Source organism: Sorex araneus, chromosome 1 (assembly GCF_027595985.1).
Source record: "Sorex araneus isolate mSorAra2 chromosome 1, mSorAra2.pri, whole genome shotgun sequence".
In the NCBI taxonomy this organism is placed as follows: Eukaryota; Metazoa; Chordata; class Mammalia; order Eulipotyphla; family Soricidae; genus Sorex; species Sorex araneus.
This window is the reverse complement of record NC_073302.1, coordinates 39996340-40010403: the sequence shown is the minus strand read 5'-3', so window position 1 is coordinate 40010403 and position 14064 is coordinate 39996340. Positions and strand designations below refer to the sequence as shown.

At 60.5% G+C, this 14064-nt stretch overlaps 1 protein-coding gene across 3 annotated transcripts in view; it reads right to left on the bottom strand.

Annotated features, from left to right (window-relative positions):
* CNTFR (ciliary neurotrophic factor receptor) overlaps window positions 1–14064 on the bottom strand; it is a 57275-nt gene that overhangs the window by 12644 nt on the left and 30567 nt on the right. The window contains exons 5-10 of one of the 3 annotated variants that reach the window (XM_055145723.1): window positions 12258–12375; window positions 11985–12151; window positions 10946–11109; window positions 7174–7354; window positions 6666–6837; window positions 5482–6107 (exon numbers count right to left, since the gene is read on the bottom strand). In XM_055145723.1, coding sequence (XP_055001698.1) covers window positions 6038–6107; window positions 6666–6837; window positions 7174–7354; window positions 10946–11109; window positions 11985–12151; window positions 12258–12375 — 872 coding nt within the window. In that variant the 3' untranslated portion in view covers window positions 5482–6037. Of the gene's footprint in view, window positions 1–5481; window positions 6108–6665; window positions 6838–7173; window positions 7355–10945; window positions 11110–11984; window positions 12152–12257; window positions 12376–14064 lie in introns of those variants that run through there. The other 2 variants (XM_055145730.1, XM_055145737.1) reach the window with 2 other exon arrangements.

Genomic DNA, 14064 nt, shown 5'->3' with positions numbered 1-14064 from the left:
AGGAACCGAACCCAGGTTGGATGCAAGCAGAGCAAGCGCCTTCCCCGCTGTCCGCGATCTCTGCCCCCCTGTTCATTTTCTTCCCCATAGCTCTCTTTGGGTCCCAGGAAAGTAACACTGCGTGGGCCTCTATAATTATTTTTTTAAACCAGTATCACTCTCAGCAAGGCTTCACACTGGGTTCAGGGGCCACGACTGCTGCATGGAGGAAGGCCATATGGTGCCAGGGACAGAATCCAGGGTTTTGTTCATGCTAGATATATGCACTACCCCTTAAGCCATTTTCCCATTCTCTGGACAGCTATTCTTTGTTATTTTGTTTGTTGCTTGGTTTGAGGGCCACACTCTGCAGTGTTCAGGGGCTATTCCTGGTGCACTGCTTAGGATTCACTTGAGAAGTACTCGGGCGACCATGCAGTGCTGGGGATCAAACCCTGGCCTCCCATTCTCTTACCCCATCAATAATTATCTTTGTTTTACTTTATTATTTTTTTCTATTGGCTTATGGGCCACACCCAGCTGTGTTTCGGGCTTACTCCTGACTCTGCACTCAGGGATCACTCCTGGAGGGGGTCGGGGAACCATAGGGGGTGCCAGGGGTCAAATTCCAGTCAGTCACTTGCAAAGCAAGCGCCATACCAGTTGTACTATTGCTCCAGTCACTCAACAATGATCTTTGTCCCATCTATTTGTCGTACTTCATTCTAATGACTTTAATATCTTATCCTTTTCTCATCACCTTTACTCTCAATATGTCAAGACTCTGCAATACAACATTACTTCGATTTTTAGCCAGACCTCTTTGTTTTGCTATTTGTAGCTTATTATATCCATAATGGTATTATTTTGGTATTATTTATTGTTTTCCCTTTTCATCTTATTCTCTTATTTCATCATCTTGTCTTGAGTGCTTGCTCTATTTATTCTGTACTATCATTAAGTCCTTCTGTAACGGGGGAACTAGCCAGCAGTCTGCTTTTATTCCTTTGGTTATGTTTTCTTTGAGAGTGGGTTCTTTGGGCTAGAGACAGTACAACAGATAAGGAAATCACCTTGCATGAGGCTGACCCCGGTTTGACCCCCAGGGTCACATAAGGTCCCCTGATCATCAGGAGTGATCCCTGAACACAGCCGGGAGTGAGTTCTATCACTGCCCAAACAAGAAACAAATAAACAAAAATAACCAAGAGTGGGTTCTTCGTTCTTGTTTTTACATTTCCTTCCCTGCCTTGATTGAGTCTCTCTGCTTAAGGGGCCACGTCAACTTGCTCTGACAACTTGCTCTGTGGCGCTGATGTCTGCTCTCCTGTCAGGTCCTTGAGCTCTTTCCCATCTCACCTGGGCCAGCTTCTCTTCTCCATGGGACCTACGATCGGAGAGCTATTGTTTTCGAACCTACCCACCCCACATGTGTGGCTTGCAAGTGGCTTGGCTGGGCCTGGCTACTTCTTTGAGGCCCCCTCAGATACCTGATTTCTGGCTGGAGATGGGGCCAGCCCAGCCTTTCAGCCATGGCTTGTCCCCCTAGATTCGGCCCCATACTCTGGAAGATGCCAACCCCTGGAAATGTCCTTTTTATTATTTTTTTGGGGGGTGGGCTAAACACAGTGGTACCCAGGGCTTACTCCTGGCTCTGCACTCAGAAACCATTCCTGGGGGCTCAGGGGATATACTGGGTATCAGGGGTCAAACTTGGGCTGGCCCTGTGCAAGGCAAGTGCCCTACCCACTGTGCTATCACTCTGGCAACCTTCTTGCCTCTTCTGTGGACTCTGGAGGGACCTGGAGCTTCCCCAAACTACTTCTAGAACATCTGTACGCAGCACTATACCCCATATTTCTCTTCGACTACAGAACATTACGGAGAATTCCTGGTGTTCCTTTAGCTCACGTTCTCAAAGTTATTTTGGAGGATGGGGTTAGGAGACATCTCCTTCATTCCTTGCACCAGAATCTTCTCCTGCTCCCCTTGGCCACCTCATTTAGAGGAGGGAAACTGGGTTTTTAGGCCACACCTGGTTTACTCGGCTCTGTGTTCAGTGGTCACTCCTGGTGAGGCTCGAATGATCCTATGGGGCTCAGACAGGAGGTCAGCCATGGGCTAGACAAACACCTTGCCCGCTGTACTATCTCTCTGCCCACATCTTCTCCTCCCCCCCGCCCCGCCCCACGCTATCTCATTTTAAGGTTTACAAAAGAATGTCCTTGTTCGGTTGGATTGAGTTACTTGCATAGCTTTGGAAGATCTGGTTTGTTTGGGTCAATTCATACGGCCATCAGGGCTATCGGGGCCATCAGGGAGTCTGTCACAGCCTCACACTGCCCTCCTTCCAGAGACATCCAGCCTTGCTTAGCCCCCGCCTGCCCCCTGGAGCCCCAGGATTAAGCCTTTTAAGACCCCGGCACACGGAGGGGCTTCCAGCTGCAATAGAGAGGGGATGAGCGGGGAGCGATCCACCAACAGGTCCGACAGCATCACGAGAGTCAGAACATGGACACGGCAGAGAAACGGGGCGCCGGGCAGGACGGGGGAAGGAGGAGGGGATGTGGGAACATGGACGCAGACCTTGTGCTTGGCTCTCGTGGGAGGAGACTCCCGAGGACCATTTGGTGGACCCCTTGGGTCTCTGCCCACGCCCCACTGTGCTCTCCCCCCTATTCAGGGATCTTGGCTGGCCTCCCGCCACCACACACAGCATGGTCCCCTCACAGACACGCAAACACAGCCGCAGAGTGGCACTGTGACCGCACCACACCCGTGCCAGGGCCGCCACCCTGGTGGTGTTGTGGCCTCTCCCCTGCCTTGGCCTCCCATTGTCCCGAGAGCTCGCCCTGCCCCCTGGTGGTCAGTGCCCTCTAGACGCCTCTAACTCCAGCTGCCCAGCACCCGCCCCTTCCCTACCCCACCAACCAACCACCACCGAGACTCACTGGAGATCAGACCTCAGGCTGTGGGGCCTCAGAAAGTCCCTCTCCAGGCTGCTTCCTCACCGTCCGCCTGGCCCCCCCCACACACATACACTGACCCTTCCAAAGAAGCTCTCCCCATACCCCGAGTTTTCAGACGAAGCTCAACTCGCCTTCCTCATCAAAGGGGGTCCTGTCAGATACATCCCCCCAGCCTCCTCCTTGGCCTGGGTCCATCAGACACCCCTCCTTCCCCTCTGCCCCTCTCTGAGAAGGAAGGGTGGGAAGACACCCCAAATCTTTCCAGCTTTAGCCCTGCAGCACTGAATGGTATGACCACTAGAGCACCCTCTATGTGTCTCTTCTATCTCTCTGTCTCTGTCTCTCTCCAGCTCTGGACTGTGGAACCAGTGGACTGTGGGGTAGATGACATCAAGGCTCAAAGGCCAGGTACCAGGCTCAGAACTGGGGAGCTGGGGCTGGAGACACCCATGTCAGCCTCCACGTGAGAAGGAGGCAGCGACCCCCTCGGTTGCTGTGGAAGCGGCCCAGGAGGGCATCCAGCTCAGTGAGTGGCCTCCCCCGCCCCCACCCCTGCTCCCGCACAGCAGTAACAGGGCAGGAGAGTGGCCGAGAGGGGGCAGCAGAAGCCAGGACAGCCCCGAGGTGGGGGGTGCTGGGGTCTGGAGTTGGACAGGGCCACGCAGAGGGACAGCCAGGCTCCACGGACTCAGGGACAGGGACAGACACACCGAGATGGGGATGGACATATCATAGAGATGGACACGAAGGAAGAGAGGAAACTGGTGTGTGGGGGGTGGGGGGGGCGGTGTCAGACAGCAGTCAAGAGTCATGTAGGGAGACAGGGAAGCAGGTGGAGATGGGGCTCGGAACCAGACGGAACCCCCAAGATGGCCCCGGGACGGGACTGTTTCCACAAGGAAAGAGAGAAGGAACCAGGTTTGGTGCGAAAGGCAGGCCAGAGACACACAGGCGGAGGGCGGAGGGCATCCCAGCTGCACAAGGGGTGCCTGGGTCCCAGGCCCAAACCTCCCCAGGTGCCCCCACCCCCGGCAGGGCTCAGATTCCCGGGGGTCTCTCCCAGATCTGGTGTCTGTGCTTGTTCCCAGCTCCCCAGAGCCAGCGTGAGAGGACAACAGATGTGGGGACAGTCTTCAGGGAGGCGGCAGCAGCCCACAGCCGAGACCCTCTGAGGTGAGCGGCTTCTGGGAGGTCAAGCTCCAGGAGAGAGGGCCCTCGTATGGGCCCGGGAGAGACTGAGGCACCCCGAGGCTGGGCACGGGGCTGGGTCCCTCTCCTAGGAGTGGGGGCAGGGACACAGCCCTCTCCTCTCTCCCTCGGCCTCTGCGGCTCCAGCAGGCCCCCTCCCCTTCTCCTACCCAGGCCCCGTAATTGCTTTCCCATGTCGCTAATGGAGGCCAGATTGCTGATGCCCTGGGTGGGCGGCCGTGGGTCAGAGCTGACCGAGGCTCTCGGGGCAGAGAGACCCTCAACGCCGCCCTCTGCCCCGCACAGACTCGGACCTATTCCAGGAAGAATCCTGGGTGACCACTGGCCCCTCCATCCCTGTGTGCTGGGCCTGGCACACAGGGTCTGACCTGGCCACGCCCGTCAGGGACCAGGGCTGGGGATGCAGGACACAGGGTCGGGCCCACGGCCACTTCTTGGGAAGTCCCCAGCCGGGCACAGCCACGGCCCCTGCACCCTTGGCTCTGTGCGGCTGCTCCCGCCTGGACCCCTTCTCTCTCTTTACTGGCAGAGCGCCAACACCTTCCCTGGAGCCCCCAGACGGGCCTGACTCCCAGCCTGGTCCTGCCCCGTCCGGCTGAGCATCGGGGGTAGCACTGTGACAGCCCAGGAAGCACCTTCTGTGGCCTGAGAAAGGGGAATTGGGAGCAGGTGTGACTCATGGCAGGGCGGGGGGGGGGGGGTGGCGGTCAGGGGCTTCTGAGGACCAGTATGCAGCGGGGGGGGGGGCAATCTTTCAGGGCACAGGGATGGTGCTGGGGCCTCTGTTCCACCTGCCCAATGAGGCTGAGGCTGACCCCGCAGGATGGGCTGTGGTTTTCGCCCATGTACCCCAATCCTAGGCGTTCTCTGCTCAGGAGCCCCTGTGAGGTGTCTGTTAAAAGGGGGCTGGACCCGAGCGGGCTGGAGTCCAGACACCCTGCCTCTGAGGAAGGCCAAAGGGCCCTGGAGTCCAAGACTAGGGTCCAGGGTTGGGCTGGGGGGGCGGGTGAGGGGGCTGTGGAAGTCAGGCCTGGCTTCTGCTACCCCTTCCCCCAACGCCCTGCACCATGCACCAGGATTCACCTGCAGAACCTGTGGACTCCGCCCTGGAGCAGGGAACCCCTTCATTCCCCACAACTCCTTCCCAGGGGCCTCCAGAAAGTCACCCCCCACCCCCGCCCAAGCAGCCACAACCTCATCTCAGACGCTCGTGCGTGGTGCAGAAACGCCTCTCCCCACCCACAGCCCCTCTCCTCCAGGCCTCAGAAGGGGGGTCCTTCCCAAGTGGGTCTGTTTCAAGGAATCATGAAATGGTGACGTTTAATGAGAACCCCTGGCCCCCACCCCACCCCTGTATATACAACTATAAAAAATTCAAATACAGCAAGTTACCATTGAGTCAGACGGGAGGGAACAGACGGGCGGCATTAAATACTGTCGGGCGGGAGCTGAGAGAGGAGAGGGGTATACAAAACAGGGCGGGGCACTGAAAAGTGTGGCTGCTGGGGGGAGGGGGCGGCTGAGACCCCCCAGCATCAGGAGCTTATAATCTGATGGTGGCAACAGAGACCCTGGGGCAGACAGGAGGCGGGGTGGAGGGAGAGACTAGATGGGGGGCTCCCCTCAGGCCCCCCATGGGCTCCTGGGAGTCGCTGGCATTGGAGGGTCCAGCCCGAGGGGGTGGGAGATGGTCTTTGGTGGGTGGGTTAGCTGCATGGCCCTCCTCTCCTGAGGGAGGGGTGAGGGCCTGGTGGGTGTTGGGGGGTGAAGGTCGGGGGTACGGCAGGCCCGGGCCTGCCGGGGTCTCTACAAATTGTGTCTGAAGAGAATGCAGAAAGGCCCTCCTGCCCGTGTGCAAAATAGAAACGGGGTCTGCGGGCTCAGCTCCGGCCTCTGCTCCTCCGCAGGTGCGCTGGCCTCTGGCCTGTCCTGGCGGGGAAGCCGGCTCTGCTGAGACAGGGGGGCCGTGAGGGAGGGCGGGGGGAGGGTGCTGCCCCCCCACATACACACATGTACACACACATGTACATACATTTACACACATACACATATGTCCACACATACACATGTACACACATGCACACACATACGCACACATGTACACACTCATACGAATACACATACATTTACATGCATACACACATGTACGCACATACACATGTGCACACACATGCACATATGTACACATGCACCATACACATGCATACACATGTGCACACGCATGCACATGTGTACATACATGTACACATGCACCGTACATATGCAAACACATACACATGTGTACATGCATGTACACATGCACCGTACATATGCAAACACATGCACATGTGTACATGCATGTACACATGCACCGTACACATGCAAACATATACACACATGTACACATACACACATACGCATGCACACATGTATACACACATGCATACACATATACACATATACACACATACACACACATGTGCGCATGCACCCCCTCCCTGTGGCTCCAGCCTGCCTTACTGCACTGACCAGATCAGGAGACTGCTGGCGGCGGTGGCAGCGGCGGTGGCCAGAGCCAGAGTGACAGGGACGCTCATGCCCACGGGTGCCGAGGGGCCGCCTCCGCTGCCCAGCTCCCCAGGGTCACAGATCTTCGTGGTGGGTGGGGGTGTCAGTGAGCTGCTGGTGCTGGTCGTGGTCTCTGGGGAGGAGGGAGGAAACTCAGGGTGGGGCTGGGGCTGGGATTCCCCCCCAAACACACACACCACCCCGTACACACACATACACGCTTCCTGCATCTGACCCTGCTGCCTCTCCCATCCCTCCATCCTGCCTCCTCTCTCAGACCCGCGGGCCTCCCCCTCAGGCAGGCTCACAGAGGCCATCTGCACCCCACCGTGTGTAAGCAGAATGTGTGGACAGCAGGGGCTACGTAAAAGGTGGGGCGCCCTTTGAAGGTCAAAGGCCCAGAGACAGTGGGGCAGCGTGTGTGTGTGTGTGCGCGCGCGCGAGTGGGGAGGAGTGGGGAAGGGCTCACCGGGGGCCTGGGCCTCTGTGGTGAGGTGTCGGGGCTCCTCGGTCCAGGGCGTGGCGTGCGCGGCCACGCTCCAGTCGCTCCACGTGCCGATCTCATTGTCCTTGGCGGCCACCTGGATGATGTACTCCTTGCCGGCGTAGGCGTCTGTGATGGTGTGCGCCGTGCCGTCCGACAGCTCCACCTGCAGCCGGAGCGGGACGGGGGTGGGCAAGGACACCCCTGGGAGGGGCAGTATCGGGGCGGGGGCAAGTGCTGGGGAGAGTGAAGACAGCTCGCTGAGGGGTGGGGGGTGCAGGCTGAGAATATTCCCGCTTAGAGTGCCAGTGGGAGAGAGACGCCCCCAACCCCAGTAGAAAGGAAAAAACCCCTCTGCCAGGGGGAGACAAGCCTGTTCCTCAGGGAGAATGAGGAAATCTTCTAGTTTGGCTGGGGGGTCGGGAGCTTCCAAGCGGTACTTAGGAGGGATGGAGGGGGGTGGTCCACAGGCTCAATGCCAGGGCTGAGGACTTGGTGCTGCTCAGGTACTGACACGCTGGGGACACCTGGACGGCACAGGGGCCCAGGCAGTGTGGGCACTGGAACCCACGCTGGGCACATGTCCTGACCACCGTGCTAGTCGGAGAGTAAGAAAATCATTTTGGGGAGGAGCAGAGTTGGGGGGTGTGGGCCACACCCAGTAGTGCCCAGGAGTATGGGGTGCCGGGGATTGAATCCAGGTCAGCCACGTGCAAGGCAAATGCCTTACCTGTTGTACTATCTCGCCAGCTCCCAGTAGAAAGGAAAAAACCAATATTTTGTTTTGGTTTTGGTTTGGTTTTGGGGGGGCCCATGCCCAGTGATGCTCAGGGCTCACTCCTGGCTGCACACTCAGGGACTACTTCTGGCAGTGCCGGGTTCTATCCCTGGCAACCATACGGGGTTGCCAGGGATAGAACCCGGATCGGCCGTGTGCAAGCCAAGTGCCCTACCCCTACCCGCTGTACTATCTCTCCCGCCCCGCCCCTGCTCCCACTTAAGTAAAGAAATCTGTGAGGAGGCTGGAAAGAGGCAGGAGGCCAGAAAGATGACGGAGGGGTTGGGATTGTGCTGCCCCCATTCCAGCCGCAGGTCAGACAGGAAGTTCCCCAACAGATGGAGTGAGGCTCCTGCCCCACCTAGTGAGGGGACAGAGACCCTGAGCACCCCCATGCTGATGGCCCGCCCTGTAAAATGGTGTTAACGATCCCTCTCACAGGGCCGGAACGAGGACTCGGCACACGGTCAGCACTGCAGACCTCTCTGCCCTTCCCGCGCCCACTCAGAGCCAGGGATCCCGGCTGTCCCGGGCACCCAGCCGCGCCTCCTCGGCAGGCCCACCTCTCAGGAAGGCCTCGCGGGCTTGATACCCTGCCGGAGGTGGAAAGGGGGGCGGTGGGGGGACACCAGGACAGCTGCTCTCTTTCCTCCTGAAGGCACAGCAGTGCACCCCCGCCCCGGCCAGCCCCCATCCCGCTGGTCTCCCCGCTCCAGGCTGGCCTGCCTGTCCGGCGCCCCTCCAGGTCCGGGCTGGGCTCTGGTTCATCTCAGCGGCACCCGCTGCCTCATTAAGCCGCCTCGTAAACAGGGGCAGCCGGCAGGGGTGGAGGGGGCCCCCACACCCCCGCTCTGGGCCATGTCTGGCTTTAGGGCTTTTTGGTCCCTGTTCCAATACTCGCCCCCTAACCCCAGAAAAGAGGGGTCTGGGTTACCTGATCAGCCAGGCTTTGAGCACATGCACGCATGTGTCTGCGTGTTCTTAGGCGTGCAGCTGCGTCTGTGTGTGTGGCCCCTCTAGCCCCCCCCACCCCCAAACTCCCGAATTAGAACCCTAGGGACACTGGCAAAGGTCAGGATCAGGCAAGAGCCGAAGTGCTTGGTAAGTCCTACTTCCTGGTGGACCCCCAAGACCATCCTCACCTGGAATCGGATACCAGTCCCACCGCTGGTCCCCATGTCCTGGCTCTGCCAAGGTCCCCATCTGCCGGAGCAGCCCTGGGATCCTTGGCCCCAGCCCCTTCCTTCCTGTCCCCCAGAACCCCACACCTGTCATTCTCTCGAGGGAGAGGGCCCTGGGGAGTAGATCCAATCGCCACCTTGTTGATAGGCTTCTGGGGGGTCCCCAAGTCTCTAGGCACGTGGCCGGGGCCCTGGGCAGGCAGCCGCCCACCGCCAGGCCCTTCTTGCTCGCTTATCACTGATCCTTTAATCCCGCTCCTTGAGAGAAGGGCTCATCCACTGGCAAGATTTCCCGGGTGGCTGGCATGCACCTCACTGTGGTGCCCTCGGCAGGTGCCACACCAGCCCCGCCAGCCTCCTGGAGGAACAGAGAAGATGCCGCAGGGAGCCCACACGGCCCCCCACATGCACACACACTCGCTCACCCCTTCCCCAGGTGGAGGCGGTCACTGTCAGAGCTCGGGGCGCCCATTTTTGGGTGATTCCTACCCTGGGTTCTCCCTCGTTTCCTTTGGAGACCCTGTGGTCGTTCCCTCTGCCTTGCCCAGGGGCCCCCTGGCCCCGAGACACACCTACCTCTCTTCAAGGCCAGAGCTTGGGGGCTCCTCCGTGGAGCCAGCCACGATGCCCAGGAGGCAGGGCTGGCACCTGCTCCCGGCCAAGCGGGGCTTGAATGTGGAACCCTTAGGGACCCACGGGTGGGGCGGGGTCAGGTCTGCCCATGGCAGGTAAGTGGCCCCCGCATGGGGTGGGGTGCGTATCCCCTGGGGGGATATGGGCGAGGGGCCAGGCTCACGGCCTGGCGTGTGCACCGCACGGCACAGGGATGCTGCCTGCAGCTCGTTAGCGGGGGAGGGGGGCTTGTGAAACTAGACCCTGGTTATTAGCGGTACATTAGGCGCAGGCAGCTGGCCAGGCGGGAGGGACTCCGGACTCTGTCAGGGAACATGTGAACGTGAGAGCAGCCTTTGTGGGGGCCAGGCCTGCCAACCCGGACAGGCGCCCTGGAATCAAATTACGCACTTTAAAGGCCAGCCTGGGTGGGGAACTGGAGTCTGGTGGACGCGGTCATCAGGGGTCCAGGTGAACCCAGGGAGCCCGCCTGCCTTGCCCTCCCTGTGCGGGCAGCCGCCCCAGTGCCAGCCCAAGACCCCAAAGTACCCACAGCTCTCAAGAAGAGAGAACCACACCCCCAAGGCCTCTCACTGTGCACCAGCGCCAATGACGACCCCGGTTCAGGCCCCCTGACCCATGACCTCACCATGACCCCTCGCTGAGACCTGACTCTGGTGGACCCACACCTCCATCCAGCCTGAACTCACAGCCCGGTGTCAGCTTCCTAAACACTGTGGCCTGACCTCACATGGGAGGCCCGAAGACATGGGCAGTCCTGCCTCTCGGGGCCAGCGCAGGCCCAGAGTCCAGGCGAGCGTGCGAGGAGGAGCTGTCTGGGCCAGGGAGGTGGTGCTAGAGGGAGCAGAGGCCCTGCACGTGGAGGGCCCAGGCTCCGTCCCTGGCACCACACGGTACCTGTGAGCACAGGCGGAGCGGCCCCCTCTCCCCAGCACCACTGGGCACAGCTCAAAAAACCAAGAACAAAACAAAGTGGGGAGTGGGAGTTGCCTGAGAGTTGCCTGGGCAGGGCTGAGAGCTACCCACTGCCCCACCCTCCCCCCAGAGAGCCGGCTCCCCTGCACCGTCACACCTGTCCTTCTCTCGCCCAGGGAGCCTTTCCTCCCTGGGGGGAGGGGGAGGCAGATGCCACCCAGAGCCCAGAGCTGCAGCCTGGGACACTCACGTGCTGCCACTGGTCCAAGATGAGGGGTCGGTAGCGCAGGAAAAACTTGAGCGGGAAGGACTCAGGGTCGGGCCAGGTCGAGGGGTTCTGCCATGTCACCTCCAGCCGGCGAGGGTTGCTGGGCACCGGCCGAGCCACTACATTTTCTGGAGGATCGGGCTTCACTGTGGAGGGGACGGAGCTTCATGGCCATATGTCCCTCCGAGCTCCCTCCACCCCTTGCACCCTAGCCACCAGGGCCACTGTCTCACCTTGGCAGCGTCACAGTGGCCAGCCCTCTCCATGGCCTCTTGTGGCTGTTACCCTGACCAACATCCCTGCCCTCCCCCTGATATCCCATCATCACCAATCATGGTCATCCCATCCACTGTCGTGACACCCACACGGCACATCATCCCACCCACCGATCCCTGCTCACGATGAGCCACATTGCTGGTCCTGGGGGTGGGTGGGGGTCTCTACCCTCAGCCCCCGGCCTATCAGGGGGCCTATCTTGCACCAGCCTCTCGCACTGCCCCCAAGCCTGAGTCTGGGTTCAAAGCTGAGTCAGGGTGAAAGCAACGTCCACCAGGGTGGCAGAACTGGGGACCTGATGGGTGCATCAAATGGCCCCGCTAGGAGAGAGAGGCCAGTGTAGTGAGGGACCCCCGATCACGAGGCAGAGAGTGAGGCTGCAGGTTTGGCTCGGGTGGGACAGAGGTTCTGTCTGGGAGGGGGCTGGGCGAGGGCAGTATCTGTCCCAGTCCCGTCTCCTGTTCTGACACCTCATTCATCACAGGCCGTAAGGAAGCCATTAACATGGGGGGGCGGGGGGGCCGCAGCTGCTCTGCGCGGGGTCTGGCCCAGCCTGCCGCCTCCCCCTCCTGCCGACTCTGGGAGCCAGACAGACGATGGAAAGGGCCGCCGGGGTGTCCCTTGGCCCCGCAGGTAAGGGACGCCCACTCGCCACGGACAGACAAGTGGGTGCTGTGCACGCCACCCCCATCCACCCCCTTCTGCGGGCTGGGAGGCGGTGGGCCCTCCCCTGCTCCTCACGCACCGATGGTGAACTCGTCAAAGGTGATGGCCGTGGCGTTGTGGCCCAGGGCATTGCCGACGCTGACCGAGACCTTGTATTTGATGGTGGAAAACAGGTGCACGTAGCGGATGTGGCAGCGGTTCTTGAGGGCCGGGTCCTTCTCACAGGCCATGAGCTTGGAGCCGTGCCTGGCACCGTGACGATACCCAAGGGGTTAGGTGAGGGTGGGGTGGTCAAGCCCCCCTCCCTGGGGCCACACCCAGCTGGGCGGCGAGGGCGGGGCGGGCTACTCACAGCACTGTCACGTTGAAGGCGTTGGGGATGTAGGTGGGCGCCGGCAGGTGCCAGCTGCAGTAGAAGCCCTTAGGGTAAGTGTTGGAGCGGCAGCTGAGCACCGGCTCCCGCGGGGGCACTGCAGGCAAGGACAGTTTGGTCATGCCCGGAGCCTCTGGTCCCGGGTACTCGGGCGAGGGGACAGGGGGGCCCCACAACAGCCCACGCTCTTCCCCGCTTCAGCCCCTCAGCAGTACCAGAGGCTGCGGGGGCTCTGTCAGCGAGGGGCTGAGGCTTCCCAGGCCACGCAGAGCCAGATGTTTAATTAAAGAGAAACGAGGGCTGCGTGGAGCAGGAGCCCCCCCCCCACCTGCTCCGCAGAGGCGGGGACGGCAGGGAGCCAGGGGGCTTCGGGCCCCGACTCATCTGTCACAGGACAGATGCTACGGGGCTGGAAGCAGCACCCTGCTCCTGCCACCGAGTCGTGTCTGTTCCCAGGCTGGGTGCAGGAGACCACCCCTGGCAGTGCTTGGAGGGCTGCTCCCAGTTCAGTGCTCAGGAAATGGGGTCTCCCTGTCGCCCAGGCTCCGGAGGGGGAATCAGTGTGCCCGCTGGTTGCTGAGGCGTTGGGGTGCATTCCCTGGAGGTCTCAACCTACAGACCCTAGATGCCCCCCTTTGTGGGCTGAGAACTCCAGGAGGACAGACACAGAGACTCTGCAGAAACCACAGCATGGACAGGCCTGCATGTGTGCACGCGTGTTTACATGCATGTGTGTGCATGTGCACGGCATGTTATGAGTCTCTGTGTGGTTTGAATGTGACCCTCAGTGGCAGTGGACGCAGAGGCAAAAGGGCCCCCCGACTGACTGACATCCAGCGTGTCTCCATATGTGGCTGGAAGGGAGTAGGGAAGGCCTACTCCCCTTGTTTTCATTTTGTGTTTTTTTGGGTCACACCGACAATGCTCAGGGGTTCCTTCTGGCTCTGCACTCAGGAATCACTCCTGGCGGTGCCCAGGGGACCATATGGGCTGCCGGGGATTGAACCCGGGTTGGCGGCATGCAAGGCAAACACCCTCCCTAGTGTACCGCTCTGGCCCGACACTGCCCTTGTTTGGCCGGTGGGGGAGTGCCACAACTGGGGTGCTCAGGACTCACTCCTGGCTCTGTGCTCAGGAGATCATAGGGGATGCTGGAGATTGAACCAGGTCGGCGAGTACAAGGCAAAGGCCCTCCCCACTGTGCCATCGCTAGCGTCCTGGAGGACTCTGCCTTTGGCCCGGTGAGGCCCGGCTCCAGCAGCCGTCTGCACTGCAGGCATGGGAGAGGGTCCTGCTTAGGGCTGCCCAGCAAGCCTGCGCCAACGCCCCCCGCGGGAACTCTGACCTGCACCCCCACACCCCATTGCGTGTGCGCCTGGAAGTCCTTTCTGCCTTCTAGCCATACTTTTTTGCTGCTGCGAGCACTTCTCCCAGCTGTCCCACACTCAGGCACGGGGGACAGCATGAGGGCAGCCGGCTCAGGTTCCTGGAAGGAGGCAGATTCTGGGATCTGACCCAGGCAAGGAATGTCCATCCAGGGCTCCGGGGACACTGACACCTCCCTCCTGTTCCCGCCCCCCTCCACCCCCTGCCTGACAGGTGGACAGGAAACAGGGCGGGGGGGGCGGGGCGGGGGTGTGCTCAGGAACTAGGGACACCAGGAGAACCCTATGCTTGCCAAGTGGCCACAGAGACAAGAGGGGCACATGGGTTCGAGAGGGAGGGTGTGGTTGCACGGACATGTCCAGTCTGTGTGATGTGTGTGTGTGTGTTTGGGGGGAGCCAA